Raw genomic sequence first — 18,002 nt, 5'->3', positions numbered from 1 at the left:
TACAAAAGAAAATCCTTGGTTACAGATGTGAATTAATTATAAATGAAACAGTGAATGAATTATAATTTAAACAAGGGAGGTGATATCTGCAATTCAACATCACCTGCTCATCCTGTCTCGTTTTGATGGTGCTATAAAACGAGGATGTAAATATGAAAGTATTACCTCTGGTAAACACGTACTTAGTTTAAGACTAAAACGCGGCGCTTTCGAGAAGCCAAAGGTACAAAAAATCCAAGGGGGATTTACACTGAAGCCTGTTTGAGAGGCGCGGCTTTTAGTTCGAGATATAGTGGAAGTGGATATCTGCGATTTAAGAGGCTCCTTTTCAAATGAAAAGGCCAAACAAGCGTCTCCTAACACAAAGTACCCCTGCAGCGACCTTTAAAATGCCATGAAAGAGCGAAACGTCTGAAAATGCAGACATGATTTGGTCGGGCAATCCACCTTTGAAGGACAGGATAGGAAAACCATGCCACGCACACAAACTGTGATTATACGTTGATATGTGAATTGGTGACGATACTTATTCTAAAAGTTATGTTTAATTTACATAATGGCAGTTTTATGTTGAAGCACTACAAAGCGCCTCGCTTCAAGTTGGTCTCAGAAAATGAAGGAAGTTCTCCAGATGCCAGTTCACTTGTTCACTCGCTGACTTCTCTTCGTTTGCCAAATTGTTATCGTTGACGACAACACAATTCACGCGGTGCTTTCGGTATCTAGTTCTTTTTAGAGATTTTCTCGATTTGTTTCCCAATTGCTTTCTGTACATTTTCATCGAGTATACAGTCACAGAAGTCCTTGATGTCTTCGGCTCTGTTATTCTCCAGCGCCTCCACAAACTCTTTTCGTAGTGTTTTTTTGGTTAATTCTCTAGCTTTGCCTAAAAATGGAGAAAAACACACGACTACTTCACCCCCTGTTCAGTGTGCAAGTGTGCACCACAGAGCCAACATATAAGGAGAATTAAGCAAACTATCAATTACGCGATGCTGCCTTGAATTACCATAATATTCTAAAGAAAATTCATAAATGGAAGACAAGGTCATCGGTTAGACGAATCAGAACTCACACTGAGAGCGAAGGACTAGGAGAGTGTTCTTCTTTTCCAATTTTTAATCTAGTTAATGACGTTGGTCATCTTAAATAATTTACAAACCCTTCTCATAAAGAGTGACTGGGAAATTTTGAGGGTTGGACGAGGGGAGGGGATGCAGGGTTATGCCGTGAGGTATCAAAAACCTAAAAAAAATTGTTAGCAGTATGAAGCGAATATAAGTGTTCAATGTCAGAGTGGCGGGCATTTCTGGAGAAAACAGTTAATTCAAATTCTTACTAGAAAAAGCGACCCATTTTTCCATTTCTACCATCGTCTCTTCCATGGTGTTATCCTTTGGTACAACCTTATCAACCATTCCTACGGCTAGAGCTTCCTCGGATGTGTACCTCTTGTTACTTAGGATCGCTTTCTCTGTACAACTTTGGCCAACCACATTTCTCATGGTACCAACCACCCTAATGATGGAAAATACATGCAACGAAGACTATTTTCAGTTATGATTTGCGTAACGTTCAATACCCTTTTGTTTTGTTTTGTGTGACATACCCTTAGAACTTTCGGCATAAGGTTTCAATCGGCTACGAGACACATGTTAGTCGCAAGCATAGCCAGATCGAAGGATTGTTGAATTACTAGAATAATAGAACGGGGAAAGAGGTATGTCATCTTGTTTATTTTGTATTTATAAACCGAAACGTGTATAATCAAGGTAGTTTTGTTGCGCTTAAGATATTTGTGTTGTTTTGATTTATCTATTTACACGACCCGCGCGTTCGAGTTTAGGACATTTTGATTAGCGTTTATAGTATGGTAATAGCCTATTTTAATTTATTGTATTTCAGTTTTTACGAGCTTTCCAATAAATAATAAACCAGTTGAGATTGATAGACGCTTGAAAGTTCCGTTGATATTAGACATTTCCCCGACGCGGCGTTGTTCAAGTTTGATTTGATTTATATCAGCGTCCGCCCCGTTACAATACAAGTGAATGGTCAGGCAACGTACAAGCCACTACAACCACAACTGTTGAACGAATTGAGGAACTTTGAATCGAGTGTCGAAATTAATCCAGGACTACCTTGCTTCTACTTTACTTCTCGTTGTAATTAGTCTAAGAAACTTGCGCCCTTTCTCAACGAATCAGATGCAATTTAACTGAAACCAATCACGACTTGGTCGCTCGCGTTTTCCCGCGCTTTTGGCAGTTTGGTCGGTTTTATTTTGAGTCATCATTGGCTCTAAAAGGTTTTTTTCCTGTCATCTGATTGGCCGTTGTGATTACATTGGTATTGGTTAAGCGACACTTCTATTACGCTTATACGACACACAATCGAAAAGCGCTCTACTTGTGATAAATTGCACTCACCAAGTTGGTGGTGGGACACCCTATAAAACATGAAATTGAGAAAAAAAAATTAAAAAAACCCATTTAGGAGTTTTTGTTCAAACCAGCATTTGAGCTTATCAAATATTTGTTTCAACAAAGTTAGTTTTAACAGATAATGGATTTGGAGCATTGAATGGAATGATAATTGTTTTTATGCTGTTACTGTTGCAAAATTCAAATCCCAATTCACTCTGGCAAAGGGCTAGATCACTGGCTGGCACTCAAAATGTCAGCTCTAGAAGCCCCTCCCAGTGGTCATTCACATTATTAAATAAATTGATAAAACCAAATTATTTCCATGCTCATAATTGAGAGCTGATTTAAAGCATGCAGAGTGTTAGAAATTCACCACACTCATTCATCACAATTACTAATGTCTCAAGTAGCCCCATCAGTAACTCATTTATTATCACATGACTTTCTTTTTAAGGAACTTAAAAATAACTTACTGCCTCAATTTCCACCATTCCAATTCTGAATCCCTCAGCCATGACACGATAGTCACATGACAAGCCCAAGACACAGCCTCCTGCCATAGCATGACCCTAAAATAAAGGAATGCTCCAAATTGGCAAGGGATGAACTTAAGGGGCCAATTTCAGCAGAGAGTGTCATGGATCTTATGCACTAATCAAATCAAAGCTTCAACATGTCCCTCCCACAAGGCAACCCACAGGGCATTTGACTGTCCTCCAAAGCTAAGAATGGGGATTTTGAACCTTGCTTGGGTGTGGTGGGAAATTTGAACCTGAACTGTCCAGTCTTTTTTAGCAGAACATATGTGTTTTTTTCTTTTAATGTGGAGGTGTTTAAAGTTATAAAGCTTACTTTTGTAAGCTGGTGGCTCAAGAGAAAAGGTCTATCAGAAAGTCATGGTCACTGATCTTGCCTTTTATAAAAACATTGATCATCAAATTTGGTACTTGGGTGGGGCATTTGCACATTCTTTTAATCCTGAGGGACAAGAATTTGAATGAACCAACTTTGAAACGTTCAAATGCCCTATGGGTTTCCCAGGGGGGGGGGGATGTTGAAGCTTCCACTTGATTAACACATAAGCTCAACTCTTTTCCAAGTTCCCATTTGGCAACCTACAATCATTAACCCTTTAAATCAAACATATGATTCACATGTAACTTCTCCTTATGATATCCATACATTATCAAGCACACAGGTAATGAGAACATTCAAACTTATCAGGTAGAGGTTGTTTACTTGATCTAACACCAAATTCTTGTAAATAATGTACAAGGAAATGTGTAGCAGCTAGAGAGGACAGTTACCAATCAGATCTTGGGAGTTAAAGGGTTAAAATCTCCAAGAAAAATTTTGGACTTCAAAGAGAATTTAGAGGCTCAGGTGACATGTATTTCAAGGATTAATACTCAGACAAACAATTAGAATTGTTAATCCTAAAAGAAAATGGAAGAGATGGTGAAGGAGACAATAAAGATATCAATTTTAACTGAATGGATAACTCACATTAATAGCTGCCATTGTAGCTAGCCGTGATCCATACAAGCGAAGCCACATCTCCTGAAAATTACTCCAGAAAGAAGCAAGGCGCTTTTTATCTGAAGGCTGGTAAATTTCCTTCACTAGGTCAAGCCCTGCAGAAAACACTTTTGGAACACCCTAATTCAATCAGAGACAACAACAATTAGTCTAACAATCATCATCAACTCAATTCAGTTGTGTATTTGCATGATCCTCTTTCCTCTCACAGTTTCTCTCTCGACAATGGAGAATAAGCAGTATTGGCACTTCCATCCTTTTCCAAGACTGGATTAATATTATTCCTAGATGCTTTGTGAGCTCTATAGAAACCAGGAAAGGCTGCAGTAGTTTTTATTTAGGCTTCCTATAGGCTTATAAAATCTTCTCCTACTCTATTTCCATTACTTGTCATGGACACCTTGACTGTTTTCTAAAAGCAAAAGAGAATTCTAGATTCCTGTTTGTGACCACAAACCACAAGGAGTCATGTGACCAGACTCCAGCAGTCATATTTGCTATTTGCATTCCATGTTTGAACTTTTGGCAGTTTCAGGTAGGGTAAACTCCCTCTGTGCTTTCTTCCTCCTGTTTGTAAGTTTTTCCACATTTTTCCTTTTAGTTATATAAGATGAGGTTTTCTATTTTTAGCTGATCCATTTGGGACATTAAAAAATGAATCTTTCTGCCACTTTTTTTGTTTGAAATGAAGAATTTCCATTCTACCTTTAATTCAAGATGGCCATGTACACATTTATGGTCAGGTGAAAGCCAATGTCAGTCTAAAATGCTGATAATCTCCCAACTTCTAGCCTCAAACTGCTTACTGTAGTTTGCAGTTAACACACCAAAAGTAGATCTAAAACCCACTAATGGCTAATCAGAATTTCATTTAAAGTAAAATAAATGTACTACATGGTAACTTACTGAAGTAATTATAACTCCTTGGCAGTCCTGATCATTTTCAAGGCTGCCCAAAGTGGTATTTATTTCTTCTAAAAATTCCAGGCTGAAGCTGTTCACTGGTCTTCTGTTTAGCTCCAAAATGGCTATACTTCCGTGTTTTTGGACATTAACATGGGATGACAGGCACCTTCTATAATGGCCACCACCCAAAAATGGTTTAGTTACTACATTTCCTTGGCATGCCTCTGTTGGGAATAATCATAAAATGGTTGATATTTCAGCTGCATATTCAGAGATAAAAGAAGAGGAAAAAAAGCAAACATGGATGAGAGGAATCTGGAGAAGGAAGTGTTCACCACGTGATTTGATCAGATTTTGTCCATCGCCATAACATTTTGTTTTTCCAATTTTTCTTCTGCAACTGGCCACATTTTGAAACCCCTGATACCTTAGCTAATTAAGCCTAGCCTTAAACTCCCAGAAGTGACTAACATGTAACTTCTCCTCATATGAAAGTTGTTTTCTCGATTTAACACCAAATTCTCGTAACTAATTTACGAGGAAAGAGGGGAGAATGGCCTGGAACTGACCTAGTGCCTTCTCTGTTCCAGAAAGTAAGGTTTTATTCCAATGTCATCGTTAATGCTTTCGCGTCATCCCATACGAGTGGCTAATTTCAGGTGATTTGAATTCATGTTCTTCCATACTAAAACAGGATAATTCCTGATACAGGCAAAAAAATGAAACTTCTCGAGCTCAAGAACCCCGTTTTAATGAGCTTTCGTCCTGTATGACCTTGTGTGACAGTCGAAAAGTTTAAGACTAAATCGTCAGTTTTGCCAGAGTTCACGCTTCTAATTCGACATTAAATTTTAGATCAAAAACCAATAAAATTGGAACTTTCTTACCCTTAGCTGCCCCAACTACTCTTAGGGAACTTTGACGGAATTTAAGTATTGTCGCCATTTTGTATAATTTTAAAGCAATAGGAACTGGGGAGGGGTAGGTGGGTAGGATGTTATGCTAGGGCCATGGTAGTCTCATACCCAGACCTAACACAGCCAAGCAGTTTGGTTTGAGAATTTTGAAAAATACAAATATCTTTGTGAAAATCAAAAGAGCGAAACTTCAACATTCAAACGCCTCACTTACAAGTTTGAAAACCTTACAAAAGCTGGCAAAACCAATCTTAACAAAAACCCCTCGGAACATTATGTTTATTTAATTATGCTGATTACTTCTTACACTAATTATTTCGAGCTAGTTGATGCAACATGTTTGCATGAAAACATCTGAGGGTGAGAATGAACCAGGTCGAGTAAAACGATCTCCAAACAACGGTAACACGTAACAACGACATTGTTTCGCGCAGAGTTGAAAAATTTCATATCGACCGACATGGAGACACAAAACCGAAGAGAACATGAGGTCTTCTCCCTCGAGACATAACATTGATACGCAATTTGAGCAATTTCAGGTAGGCAAGACTCGCGAACTTAAGTCAAATTAAGTCAATGTCAGTGTAGCCGCGACTAACCTCTAAAAGATGAATTATTTCTATTATTGTCGCTGTGAACTGGTTATTGCCTGCATTCACCCCCTTTCAGCTGATATTTTCTCCTGTGTGTTAACCCATCTAAATGACCTGTTTTATTTCGCAATTTGTAAGCTAATCTTGGTTATTAATTCATGAAAATCGTGCTAATCGCCATTCAAGATGAAGGTCAGTTCAGCTTATATTACTAGCAATTGACACTCTGAAGATTGAGTCATCATATCGTGAAATCAGCAATTACCACAGCAACAAAATATCCAATCACTCTTGTTTTTCAATCAGCTGCGATCCATTGCAGAAAATAAAAAGGACGTACGTGCCATTTTACCACAGTTGCTGGTGGAGCTGTAGTCCAGTACTTCAGCAAACAGAGTGATGTGCGACCCTTGGCCTGTAGATCGTTGAAAAGAATGGAAGATGATAATTCCAGAACAGCTGGACTTTGTAACCAATGGACATATCAAAGGTGGGGTGATACCAATTCACAAGGAAGATTGAGTAATTATGCGAATTATGTCCCACATTTGCACCACTGGTCGTTGACTCCTAAAGACTCAAGATGGGAATGCGACGACTATAACATCCCTGATAAAGAATTTTTTGGATTATCCTCTGGCGATTTCTGCAAAGTTTTTGTCCGTTTAGGCCGGTCAAAGTAAAAAGGCCAAGCCTCAGTGCTTTAATATTATATCTACGTGTATTATCAACATTAACATTGTCTTTCTAACAAATATCAGCACCGTCATAAATTTTGAATTTACCAAAATCTTATTTTAAGAACTAGTTCGTTTGAAAGTTTTTTTTTGTCAGTCATTCGCCAAAACTTATATTATTATAATACCATTATACATCATCTTATATTGTATTGTATTACACTATATGTATGAATTTTATTATTTTTCGTTCTAACCTTCTATGCATCGCAGTTTCTGTTACGTTTTCTCGCCATAAAATTGTTTTATTTACTCTGCCTTATCATACTTCGTTGTAAATTTTTTATTTCAGTGAGGCAAATAGTTAAAAAAAAAAAATGAAAAACAAGAGATGGGATGTATCCCCTCTGAGCTGGCCTGTACGTAGAGTTTGTAAATTGCCAGTTTTTTTTTCTTACACTGAAAAGAAATGTTCAGCTTTCGGTAAATTATTTCAGATAATATGTATATCTAATCATTGGCTGACTCGCCTGAGAAATAATTTTAAAATAATCTAAATCAAGCAATTGCGTTAAGCACTCGGCCTTATTCACTGCATTCTTCATGTAACGCTCTGGGTACGAATTTATAGCATTGGAGTTTATGGACAATGGTAAAAATAATATATGGTGACTGAGATTCTTATTATCTCAAGAGCTATCGCGGCCAATAATCCAGATGTCTTCAAACAATGTTTACGCATTAATAACACGATAACAGCAGGCATTATTGTTACATCGTCAATTTTAATAATTGAATTTCACATCTATGCAGCACACCTGTTTAGTGATCAAAACTTTAGAATCATTTCAACAACATTAAGGATTATTTATTAAATATATATATATATATATATATATATATATATATATATTATACCGTAAAGGAATTGCTCTTAACCGAAGCTACTTAAAATTGTCAATAACATTTTTTGTTTGTGAAGAAAAACAACCAGAAGATATTTTGACGGTGGGAGCATATTTCATCGCTTCTGATGAGCTCTTTGATGTCAAAAAAAAAATTGAGACAATTTTAAGATAATAAAACATTTGAAGATACGCATGAAATGCCGTACTTCCTCGAATAAGCGCCCGGTGGCTAAAAGAAGGGGTACTTGTTGGAAGGAGGATGCTTATTCGAGGGTGGCTACTGTAGCTGAAGCTTAAAAGTCTACAGAAGAGAGATAAAGAAACAGGTTTTCCTCTTTATTCCTACTCTCTAAGAAAGTGAGGGAGGAGGGGTGAGGCGCCTATTCGGGAAGGGTACTATTCGAGAAAACAAGGCATCTAACTTATGGAATAGTAAAGTCTAGCCAATATCCTCCGCAAGCTATTGAATTTATGGAAAACAAATACTTGCATCAATTGTAACCGAATTAAATTATTGTTATTATTGAATTGATTGTGTAGTTTCCAAATCATCAAAAAACTATCGATTTTTGTTATAGTGAAAGAGTGTAATAGCCCAGTGAAAGGTGAGGCAATTCCTTGTGAGACAACTATTGGTTGCCCATTCCACTGACTCGTGACCTTTTCTTAGTAACATACGTCGAGAATGACTGCAGCTGCCTTGAAAGATTTGCAGCCCCGGACAGGGACTCCAATATTTGTATTTAAGAATCAAAAAGACGACTTTCAGATCCTTAACACTCAAGTTTTCAAAAGCGAGAAACGATCAACATCTCTAAATATCTCTACTTCACCTAAATTACGAGAAGAGAAAGATCCATCATCTATGTGGGGTTACCTTGAGATAACACCAAAATCTCCCAACTGATTCTCAAGAAAATGAATAGTCATTAAAAAGAGAATTGACCATCAGATCTTTTGAATTAAGGTATTAAAAGATTATCTATGTCGGTTCCCGGTATTAGAAATCGAAAATAAATAAGAAAATCACTGCTCTACTTTAAACTTTGGATTTCTTTTGCGGCATATTGCACCAATATACTTTGCCTTACAAACAGGCTTCGACTTACCTGGGCAATAGAGCCTTTGCTCATACGTGGATATATTTTTATGTTGATTGTTAAATAATTTATTTAAAGTCTTGAATTAGCTAACTTTACAAATGCATCTGAGTTTTTTATCAACATTGGATTTTTCCACTAAACTCATACCTTTAACCATGTTGCTTAAGCGACCAATATCGCGCACCTTTTGTCAAACGTTTTTAGACTGAAGACGTGGCACTGATTTTGAAGAAGTTACTTGCCACAGATAATGCAATCTAAATTTTCAACAGAGATTTGGATATTGCGTCCCTGTGAAGGAAACCTATCTCATCCTCAGCGAAACTGGTTACGTTTATGTTCCAATTTCCTCGTCACTTCGGCTTAAGAAGATGGTTAAAGTCGAGACCAGAATAGTCATGGAGTAAAACCAGAAAAAGAACCTGTCCATTACCATGGCAAAGTACTTCCAGTCCTGCTGGTTTTTCTCAACTTTTTCACGTTCCTTCACGCTGTTCGCAAGTACGCTAATTTCCTCTGGGAGTTTAGGTTCCCTTGGCAGTTTTTCTCGCCGTGTCTCTGGAAAGTCCACAGGAGACGAATCTCTGGTGTACCGAACCTCTATTAGTTTAGACTCGTCCGGACTGCGTTCGCCGTTGTAATGTGTTCCCCTTGCATTGATACATCTTGTGCAGTGACAATTGGCAGCTGGTGCAAAGGTGGTTTCCCAGTCGAGTGCAAAAGGCACACCCCTCCTCTTGCTGTCGTCTTGATGGTATCTGAGGTCTGTGTTTGGTATATCAGGCGAACTGCCATCTGGTTTACCCACACAGAGTATGTACCCGAGCCACTGTAGTACAATGATACGAGCCCATAAGGGTACTGCCTTAACTGAATTCCCTGATCCGTGATAATGAATGTTTAGAACCCAGCACGTCAGCATCAGCGAAATGGAGATCTCCGCCATGATAGTTATGTAGAACTTCCCAAGAAGAGGGACAGTCTCAGAGTTTCTTGGGAGGCTCTCTCCGACCAGCTGAAGAAAGACAGCATTAGCCAGCAGCACTGTGATGCTGAGTGTGATCCTTTCACCCGACTCCGGAGGAAGGAAGAAGCCGAGTAGAATCATGGAGAGGATTATCAAACATGGTATGACAAGGTTGAAAAGATAAAATAAAGGCTTCCGATCCATGATAATTGTTATACTGATATCTGCTAACTTGTGCTTACAGCATGTGTATTTCTTTGCGTTTCTTTGTTTTTTGATTCCGTACAGATTCCACTCGGCACTTTGTATGTACTGAGATTGTGAAGATCCATTTTCTTCCTTCATGTCGAGGTCTATTACCTTCAAGAACAAAGGAATTAAGAGAGGATTATTATAGTGATCACAACCGATCGTGCGTTCCTATCAAAGAACGTTGCTGTTTGCTCAAGGAAAACAATACCACCAGTCTCAAAATTTTGCCCTAGGTAAGTTTAAACAATGGGAAAGGTAAACACAACATGTTAGCGAATTTTTTCATCGTGGATCGTCATCGCGCTCGCCGACGTCATCGTCATTTTCATCATCTTTGTCATCGTCATCGTTATCGTCTTTATCATTATCATCTTAGTCAAAACCATAATCATAATCATCGTCGTCATCAACATTATCGTCATCATTAGTTTATCATCGTCGTCACGTTATCATCTTCGTAATCGTCACGATTATCATCTTCGTAATCGTTATTGTCATCATCACCATCCGCATTGTCGTCATCATTGTCATAGACCACAGCGTCGGAGTCATTTTCGTCTTCATCATCGTTTCCTCAGGCTGCTTTTCAGAAGCGGCCTCCCTTTCCTGTCTCTTGTCTTTTCATGATGCTCGTTGTTACGAAAAGAGGCTAACTTACCTTTTGACAGGTTCTTTCTTTTTTTTCCCGTGAAGTGTCACTTAACGCAATGAGATAGCCGAGGAAGAGGAAAAAGCGATACACTTTGCTTTTTTTTTTTTTTAGTGCTATTTTTATCGGGAAAAATCTTTTCGCTTTGAAAGAAACTTATTTTACCATGACTTCCATATTTTTCTTTTAGTCGTCCTTTAAGTTATTAAAAATGCCACTTATGACGCAAGAATTACCTCGTAAGTCCAAGAGCCGAATTTCAATACGCACTTCTGACGATCAAATGGAAAGTACTGTACGTCTATTGGGCATGTACTGGTGAAAGAAGCCGGACAGAACCAACTGCAGCTCCCATTACTTGACAAAATCACCGGAGTCTTGTATTTATCAGTACCACCGCTGAATTCATTATCTGCGCTGCAAACGATGAGAACACGTTTAAAAGTTCGTTCCAACGGGACTGAGGTTTCTGACAAGTCAGCACTAACCTGTTGTACAAGACAATATCTGGAATCCAGACTAAGGATGCGTCCAGCCTGACCGTCTGAATTTGATCATAATCCCTAGGGTCCCACGTGAGAAGCTCGTTGTCCCAAATCTGCCGACAGTAAATATGTTAATCAAGAAATTTATTCAAGTTCGATGGACATGTCTTACTCGTTGCAACCGTCTTGAAAAAGATTTGGTCTCGCTGATAAAAGAGTAGTGTTTCTGTTCTGACAAATTAGAAAAGATATGTAAGGTTGGTTAGGCTGGTGAGTAAATAAGTGAGTTTGGGAGGGAATGAACGAATCACGAGGTGAATGTCAGGCGAAATTTGCAAATACTTACTTGTCGAACCCAAACGTTTGTTGTGATCATTTGATTTCTGACATCCTGAAACACAAGAGACCGAAAATGTCAGTTGGATCAGCAAATAACACAACGTTGATGAAGGAAAAAGAATTCGTGAAGGTTTAATTTTAATAGGGAAATAAATGCTTCTTGATCAGAAAAGAATAATGGTTTGTTTAAACTGTTGTTAGTTGCTCCCACTTACAACATTGACCAACTGGACAAGCTCAAAACCAAATGTGACCACAACTTTTTGTCTTGGATCTTTTACTGGTCTTGCTTCCTTCGTGTAATTTGCAAGCAGATTGGTGATGAGTCGCTCCTCAGGTGTCAAACCTTTTGTTGTTGTTATTGTAACTGAGAAGTAAATAAAAATAATGCAAGTTACTTTGCATCGAAATGAGAGAGCTGCCCTCGTAAGAGGAAAAACTAAAACAAAAACGCGTAAATGTTTTCGTGATTAAAAGATAGCAGACATGACCGAGGGAGGATATTCTTTACAAATGGATTATATATTGCCGTGCTTCTTTTCGGTGATAGATCACAGGTGACGTCAAAATGTGATAGGAACAAAAAAAAGAGGCACTCGAAGCGCAGCCGAGGGTGTCACCGATGTTCTTACCATACTTTGGACATCTACTGTGAGGCAACATGGAACCTATTAGTTTTATGCGACAAAGAAGCAGAAGTTGTCATTGGCGACGACATCTGTGTCTGTCCTCCAATAGATCATAATTAAGAACTAATCAAAATGAGAATATGATTCAGCTTATTAGATAATTGCGAGTAAAATGGGAACGAAGATGGCAGCCAATTTTCACTGCACTCCTGTAACTCCTGGTAAAGCATTCGGTATACTGTCAAAATGAGCTTCTACTGTGAACAATCTACGACGATCTACTAACTGTTCTTTATTCTAGTAACGGAGAGATTTCCATAAATCTTTCGCAGAATGTAACTTATGGTTTAAAAGTAAAGATAGGATTGAAAACAAGGCGGTATTTATTTAACAATACCGGTTGGCTAAAGTTCTGATATCCGCTTACCGAAGGAGATGAGGGCAACGAGGACCAAACTTCTGGATGTGAATGAATTCATTTCTTTTTAAGATTTCTGTACAAAGATATATAGATAATCATTATTACTGAATGCATATGAGTTTTGCCAGCGCAAATTTATTTCAATACCACAAACAAATTGTATCTGAAAATTAATTAGTTAGTTTCAATAGCTAGAGAAAAACAAACAAAAAAACAAGAACCAAATATTGACATCACTATAACTCCCTTGACCAGCACCAAAAGAATTGCCCCTTATTGGGCAATCTTTGAAGAACTACCGCTGTTTAAGCCGAGAAAATTTAATTTTTAAGTCTGAAGAAAACTGACTAACGTATATTTGGGGGGTATCAACGTATGTTTGGAGACTGTCTTCAGTCCAATAATATAATTTGTTATTCACTCAGATTTGGAGTACTGTTGCGGAGACTCCTCGAACAAAGCTATTACATGTTATAACCACAAATTTCATGATTAATTATGGAGGTCGAAAATATGAAGTTTCATGGTGCATTGAGATGGACTCTTGTACTTAACATAGCTGATTATTACAACTCTTTCTAGACGGGCTGTGACAGTGTTGAGCAATAAAGAGACAAACATTTTTTTTCCTGCATGATTAAATTCTATTCACAAGTCACAAATAGGTGTTCGTGTTGTTCACTGTCACGCGAATGACCCATGGCCAATTTTAAGCTCTAAAACTATGTCAACAAATTGAAATATTTCTTATTTAAATTCTATTTGGCAATCCATGAATACAAATTAGTTCACGGCATAATAATCATGCAAGTGGACTGTCTACAACACTAACTGCATGAGAGATAATCAAGAAACAATAAAATATCATTATTCCAGAGCAATCTCCATCGTTCTGAAATCCAGAGCTCAAAATCAGATTTATAGCGTATTATTGACGAAAAAAATATATATCCGAGGTTAGCCATTTTCATTACGAAAAATAAAGAAACACCGATATTTTTGGTCCTCCACATTCTTCAGTACATAGCGTTGAACATTTTGGAAGTAATGAAAGAAACTCGATAAATTACAATGCAATTATACGCACTTAATGTTCAAGCACGCAGGGCCTAAATCAAATATGTATTCGCATGAATGGGAAGCAAGAAAATACTGAATTTTTTTGCGCAAAAATGCGCATTATTTCATTCTCCCTAAAAAAAGATCATATTGCATTGTGATTGGGAGTATGTTGAAGAGTGATAAACAAGGCTGTTTGTAATGCACTCGCACCTGCGTGAGAGAGTTTAAAAGCCTTCAGTATAAAATGCAACAAAGGTGTCCACGTATACCACGTACAACTTAAAAGGTTTTCAAATATTTCTCATCGTGATACTTGCCTTTCGGTTCGTCCTTGCGGAGAGGAGAGAGAACTTAACTTTAATGTCAAAATTGTGGGTGATTCTCCTTCCTTCGGTTTTTCCAAAACCGCGGTGAAGTTCTGGAACTGATGGCTCGTAGTGGCATAAAATTCCTCAAAAACCTCTTAGACCAAAGAGACGAAATCAAAATTGACTTTCCTTAGGGTGACTAAAAGGATATAGAGGGCACTAAATCAAAAAAAGATGCGTTCCCCTGAAGGTTTACTCAGAGGAATCACATTGAGAGAAAATGGCCACCTCTTGGGAATCGTAGCATCAACAATTCCAAATCGAGCTGTTATAGTTACAGTAAGGAACATGTAATGGAGGTTTGGAACTAAACGAATAACCTTTCCAACAACATGATGAATTTTTCAGTTTCGACAGCTCGTGACAAAGTGGTTTCGAAGCAATTTCATCTTATAGCTTCTGATCAATTATGTTAGCACCTGCGCGGATCTCCTCTATGACTGGTTGAAAACACAAATCAAATCTAATTACAAGCAGATCTTGTATTCCCTCGAATTTCTGAGAGATTTCCTAAACTTTTTAATAATTGATTTCCGAAAATCCGTAAGAGTTGTCATAGATTTTAATGAGAAAGAAAGAATTGGTAACAACAGGCTGTCAAATGAATACAGAAGTACACATTTTCTTTAATTTCCTTGTTCTTTTCATGTGTAAGATAAGCAAAATTATTTCCGAGACTTATTATTATGTGATCTTTTATTTTAAAAACCCTACTACAGATTCCCGTACTTAAATGGCAATCACTAAATGCAACTTGTACTTAGAATTATGAGGACACTCGGTTGTAATGAAGAATTAAAATTTTTGTCCAAATTACGAGATGTCGAGTTTTTTTTCGCTTCATTAAAAATGCCATAAATTTATGGTAAACGAAAAAGAAACCATTCTTTAGGCAGCAGAGATACAACAACATTGAAAAGCGCTTTAAAATTAAAATTATTATAATAATCTGCGACTATGAATTGGGAAGCTATGGCTTGATAGGTGAAATTCATCTCCACGCTAATTCTCCACGCCATGTAATCTCATTTCCCTCTAAAAGCTGGCGGTAGTTTCGCGAATGTGTCAACCTTTTTAGATAAAATCAGCTTTGGATAATGTGGTCAGAGATCCGTCCCTTCTCTAATAGCAAAGAAGATTTCTAAAAAGATCCAATTTTTTGACATATTTAACTTTGTACCCTCGAGAAATTGAAATATGCCCGGACTCTTCCAAGCAATGACTGTGACACTCTACTTCTAAAACTCGGTATCATATGAACGAGGGTATATATAAAAGAGAACTGTTTTTAGTTTTGAAACCGTGGGTGACTGTGAACAGGCTGTGAACAGGCTGTAAGAAGCTTTGCCATCACCTTATTTTATTTGTGAGAAGCATCCCTTTTTTCGCGTTGGAACAGCATTGTCAAAATCGTCGTATAAAAAATAAAGACAATAAGAAAAATATTATAATAAGGTACATATCTTTTCTGATGTTTTTTTTCTCATCACAATGCGCACCTTATCTTTAGTATATGTCTAGAACCTTTCTCTTTTCCTGAACAACACGCTGACAACCTTAGTCACTTTGCATACGACTCACTAGATGTAACCACACTACTCGTGGTGTGCTAATTTTATCCTGCACTTGCTATCTTTAACGAATGAAACTGCCAATTTTCTAGTCCTGCCTTAGTTTTAAGGACCTCAATTAGCCTTTATAAGCTTCATTTTCTGTGTTCTTGATAGCATAAAAGTAATTTTGAAGAGTTTAATCGGTGGAATTTCAATGGGTACTTCAATTATCAAAGCTGCTAAGTGATGTCGCAGTCATGGGTGTTTCCAGGCGTTTTTGTCAACCAGAGAATAAAAAATTTTCAGGCAAATTATGAAACATGATGAAACCATCTGAATCGAACGTGGAGCATAATTTTAGATATTTTAACGGGAATCTTTTAGATATAAATACTGTACCCATAATCGTACGCCTAGTATTGTAATGCATGCTTCTAAACATTGCTCAATCTTTCCAATGTCTCGACTCCCAACCGAAAGCATCTTGTATCTTTGAATTAAGTTCACTCCCTCAGGAAGATTTTACCAAAAAATGTATTGAATTTTTTGGAAGATTCAGACATCGAGCAGGTAACATAATGCTATAGGGTTCTGTAATGCTTGCCATTAATCTTTCTTGATCAATTGACTGTTTCTTAATTTTTCTTAACGCTTATTTAAGAAATCTAGGAGGGGCCTAGTCGAAGGGGGCTAATAAGTTGCCACACTATGCCCGATACTTTGCACACATTGCGGATCTATGAAATGCCTTTTTCTCTTAATTTGTTCTTGGTTAAAAATCTAACCCGCAATCTTTCGACCTCTCGGTTTCGATAATTATAACCTTTAGCAGGCGTGTCTGGCCCCTCCTGTAGGAACACTACAGCGATAAGTTTACAGACTTGCCTTATAAGAGTATGTATATAGGCCGAGATGCTTGGAGAAATGTGAAGTCTGTAGTTGTTGCGTTTATGTCAAGAAACTAACGTCATTTGTTAATTTTTCAAGTGAAGATTTGATTTTTCAATTGTTTGAAGACAGCCCACAGCGGTTAGACGAGAATCCAAAAGAACCGCATTGATATCTGAGCCTCACTAGCAATCCGAGAAGACACTGATATAAAATTAATACTGTTCACTAAATAGCGTTGTTTGAAACAAAAGAGTCACACGACTGTTTTTAACTGAGCTTTATAAAGGTGCGCATAACATGGTTTCTGTATCGCTGGAAGCCTAACGCAAAGTAATACCTCAAAACCACTGTTTATCGAACATTTATGACTCATCTACTTTCACCATATAAGTACCGAACAAAACCTCCTTATTCACGATCACATATTGCCGTGAAATTCAGATACTATACTAGTTCGTGTAGTGTGATTGTCCGGGTGAGTGTAGTTCTGAAAAGAACTGTTGTTGGTGACTGACGTTTCTATACTGTTGAAGTGATCAGAGATTGCGGACGGAGGAACGCAAAATTGAATTGCGACTTTGACGCTCATTCTATTGGCGAATAAAAAAGTCTTCTTATAAAAGAACTTGTTTCGCAAAATTGATTTAAAACTGTAATCATTTATTTACTCAGTCTTCCTTTCCTCAGGCAACTATTTTATGGTGTGTAATTTTCGATTCGCCTTTATGTAGCTACAAAGTAAATTAAGGCGGTCTTCTATTTCGTAAAACACAATGTAATAAGTAAGGATGCTATATACAACACCTCAACGTCGTTAAAATAAAATCAGACAATAAATTTCTTATTTGAATTATTTCGATGGAATGATGGATAACCCAGCCTTAATTCACACGCTTTGTTCAGGGCAGAAGATGAAAGATTCATAGCTTACCTTTTTTTTGAATCACTTGAGGGAAGCCTACGTCATGCGAAGATACTTCCACAGTTTCGTAAATCACTTGATCTTGATGCACGACAAATATTCCTTGCGCTATTTTGTGGATTTTAGCAGCTTTGATTCTCTTCCGACTAACTTTAATTAGCTGTCAAGGCTTCAATTACAATGGAAAAGAAGTCCGGAAAACTTTTCGTGAAAATGCAAACATTTCTCTGAACTTTTAATCAAAACCCCAACATGACTCCTCAGAACAACAAAATTCGGGATGCGCCAAACAAAAACATTTCATCAGCTGGGTTGATTTCAAAATTACGAAGCCATTCATAAAACACTAAGGAATGTCAAAAATCAACCAAAATAGATTTTCATTGATAAACCAA

At 37.5% G+C, this 18,002-nt stretch overlaps 2 protein-coding genes across 2 annotated transcripts; both read right to left on the bottom strand.

The window, feature by feature from the left end:
• Nucleotides 1–526: 526 nt before the first annotated feature.
• LOC131791083 (enoyl-CoA delta isomerase 1, mitochondrial) lies at nucleotides 527–5,816 on the bottom strand. Its single transcript, XM_059108398.2, has 7 exons — nucleotides 5,759–5,816; nucleotides 4,872–5,095; nucleotides 3,933–4,085; nucleotides 2,900–2,995; nucleotides 2,430–2,449; nucleotides 1,340–1,518; nucleotides 527–886 (listed from the first exon to the last, which is right to left on the bottom strand). The coding sequence occupies exons 1-7, from the start codon at nucleotides 5,814–5,816 to the stop codon at nucleotides 723–725; spliced, it is 894 nt and encodes a 297-aa protein (XP_058964381.2). The 3' UTR covers nucleotides 527–722.
• Nucleotides 5,817–7,981: 2,165 nt separating this feature from the next.
• LOC131791041 (neuronal acetylcholine receptor subunit alpha-10-like) lies at nucleotides 7,982–14,588 on the bottom strand. The gene is made up of 8 exons (XM_059108349.2): nucleotides 14,470–14,588; nucleotides 14,191–14,335; nucleotides 12,818–12,884; nucleotides 11,977–12,128; nucleotides 11,769–11,813; nucleotides 11,426–11,535; nucleotides 11,174–11,354; nucleotides 7,982–10,396 (listed from the first exon to the last, which is right to left on the bottom strand). Exons 3-8 carry the CDS (start codon nucleotides 12,867–12,869, stop codon nucleotides 9,404–9,406), a joined length of 1,533 nt encoding a protein of 510 aa, XP_058964332.1. The 5' UTR covers nucleotides 12,870–12,884; nucleotides 14,191–14,335; nucleotides 14,470–14,588; the 3' UTR covers nucleotides 7,982–9,403.
• Between the last annotated feature and the right edge of the window lie 3,414 nt (nucleotides 14,589–18,002).

The sequence above is a fragment of the Pocillopora verrucosa genome, chromosome 8 (assembly GCF_036669915.1).
Source record: "Pocillopora verrucosa isolate sample1 chromosome 8, ASM3666991v2, whole genome shotgun sequence".
Classification (NCBI taxonomy): Eukaryota; Metazoa; Cnidaria; class Anthozoa; order Scleractinia; family Pocilloporidae; genus Pocillopora; species Pocillopora verrucosa.
This window is presented reverse-complemented; position numbering and strand designations above follow the sequence as displayed.

Bases quoted from the DNA above. Each gene is read 5' to 3' on its own strand.
- LOC131791083 (XM_059108398.2), bottom strand. From the start codon at position 5,816: ATGGCGACAATACTTAAATTCCGTCAAAGTTCCCTAAGAGTAGTTGGG. The intron at 2,996-3,932 runs GTGAGTTATCCA...CCTTTATTTTAG, and splicing joins CTACAATGGCAGCTATTAAT to GGTCATGCTATGGCAGGAGG. The intron at 887-1,339 runs GTAAGAATTTGA...CTCCATTTTTAG, and splicing joins AAAATGGGTCGCTTTTTCTA to GCAAAGCTAGAGAATTAACC.
- LOC131791041 (XM_059108349.2), bottom strand. From the start codon at position 12,869: ATGAATTCATTCACATCCAGAAGTTTGGTCCTCGTTGCCCTCATCTCC. The intron at 12,129-12,817 runs GTAAGCGGATAT...TTTACTTCTCAG, and splicing joins CGTTGCCCTCATCTCCTTCG to TTACAATAACAACAACAAAA. The intron at 11,814-11,976 runs GTAAGTGGGAGC...CTTGTGTTTCAG, and splicing joins TTGTCCAGTTGGTCAATGTT to GATGTCAGAAATCAAATGAT.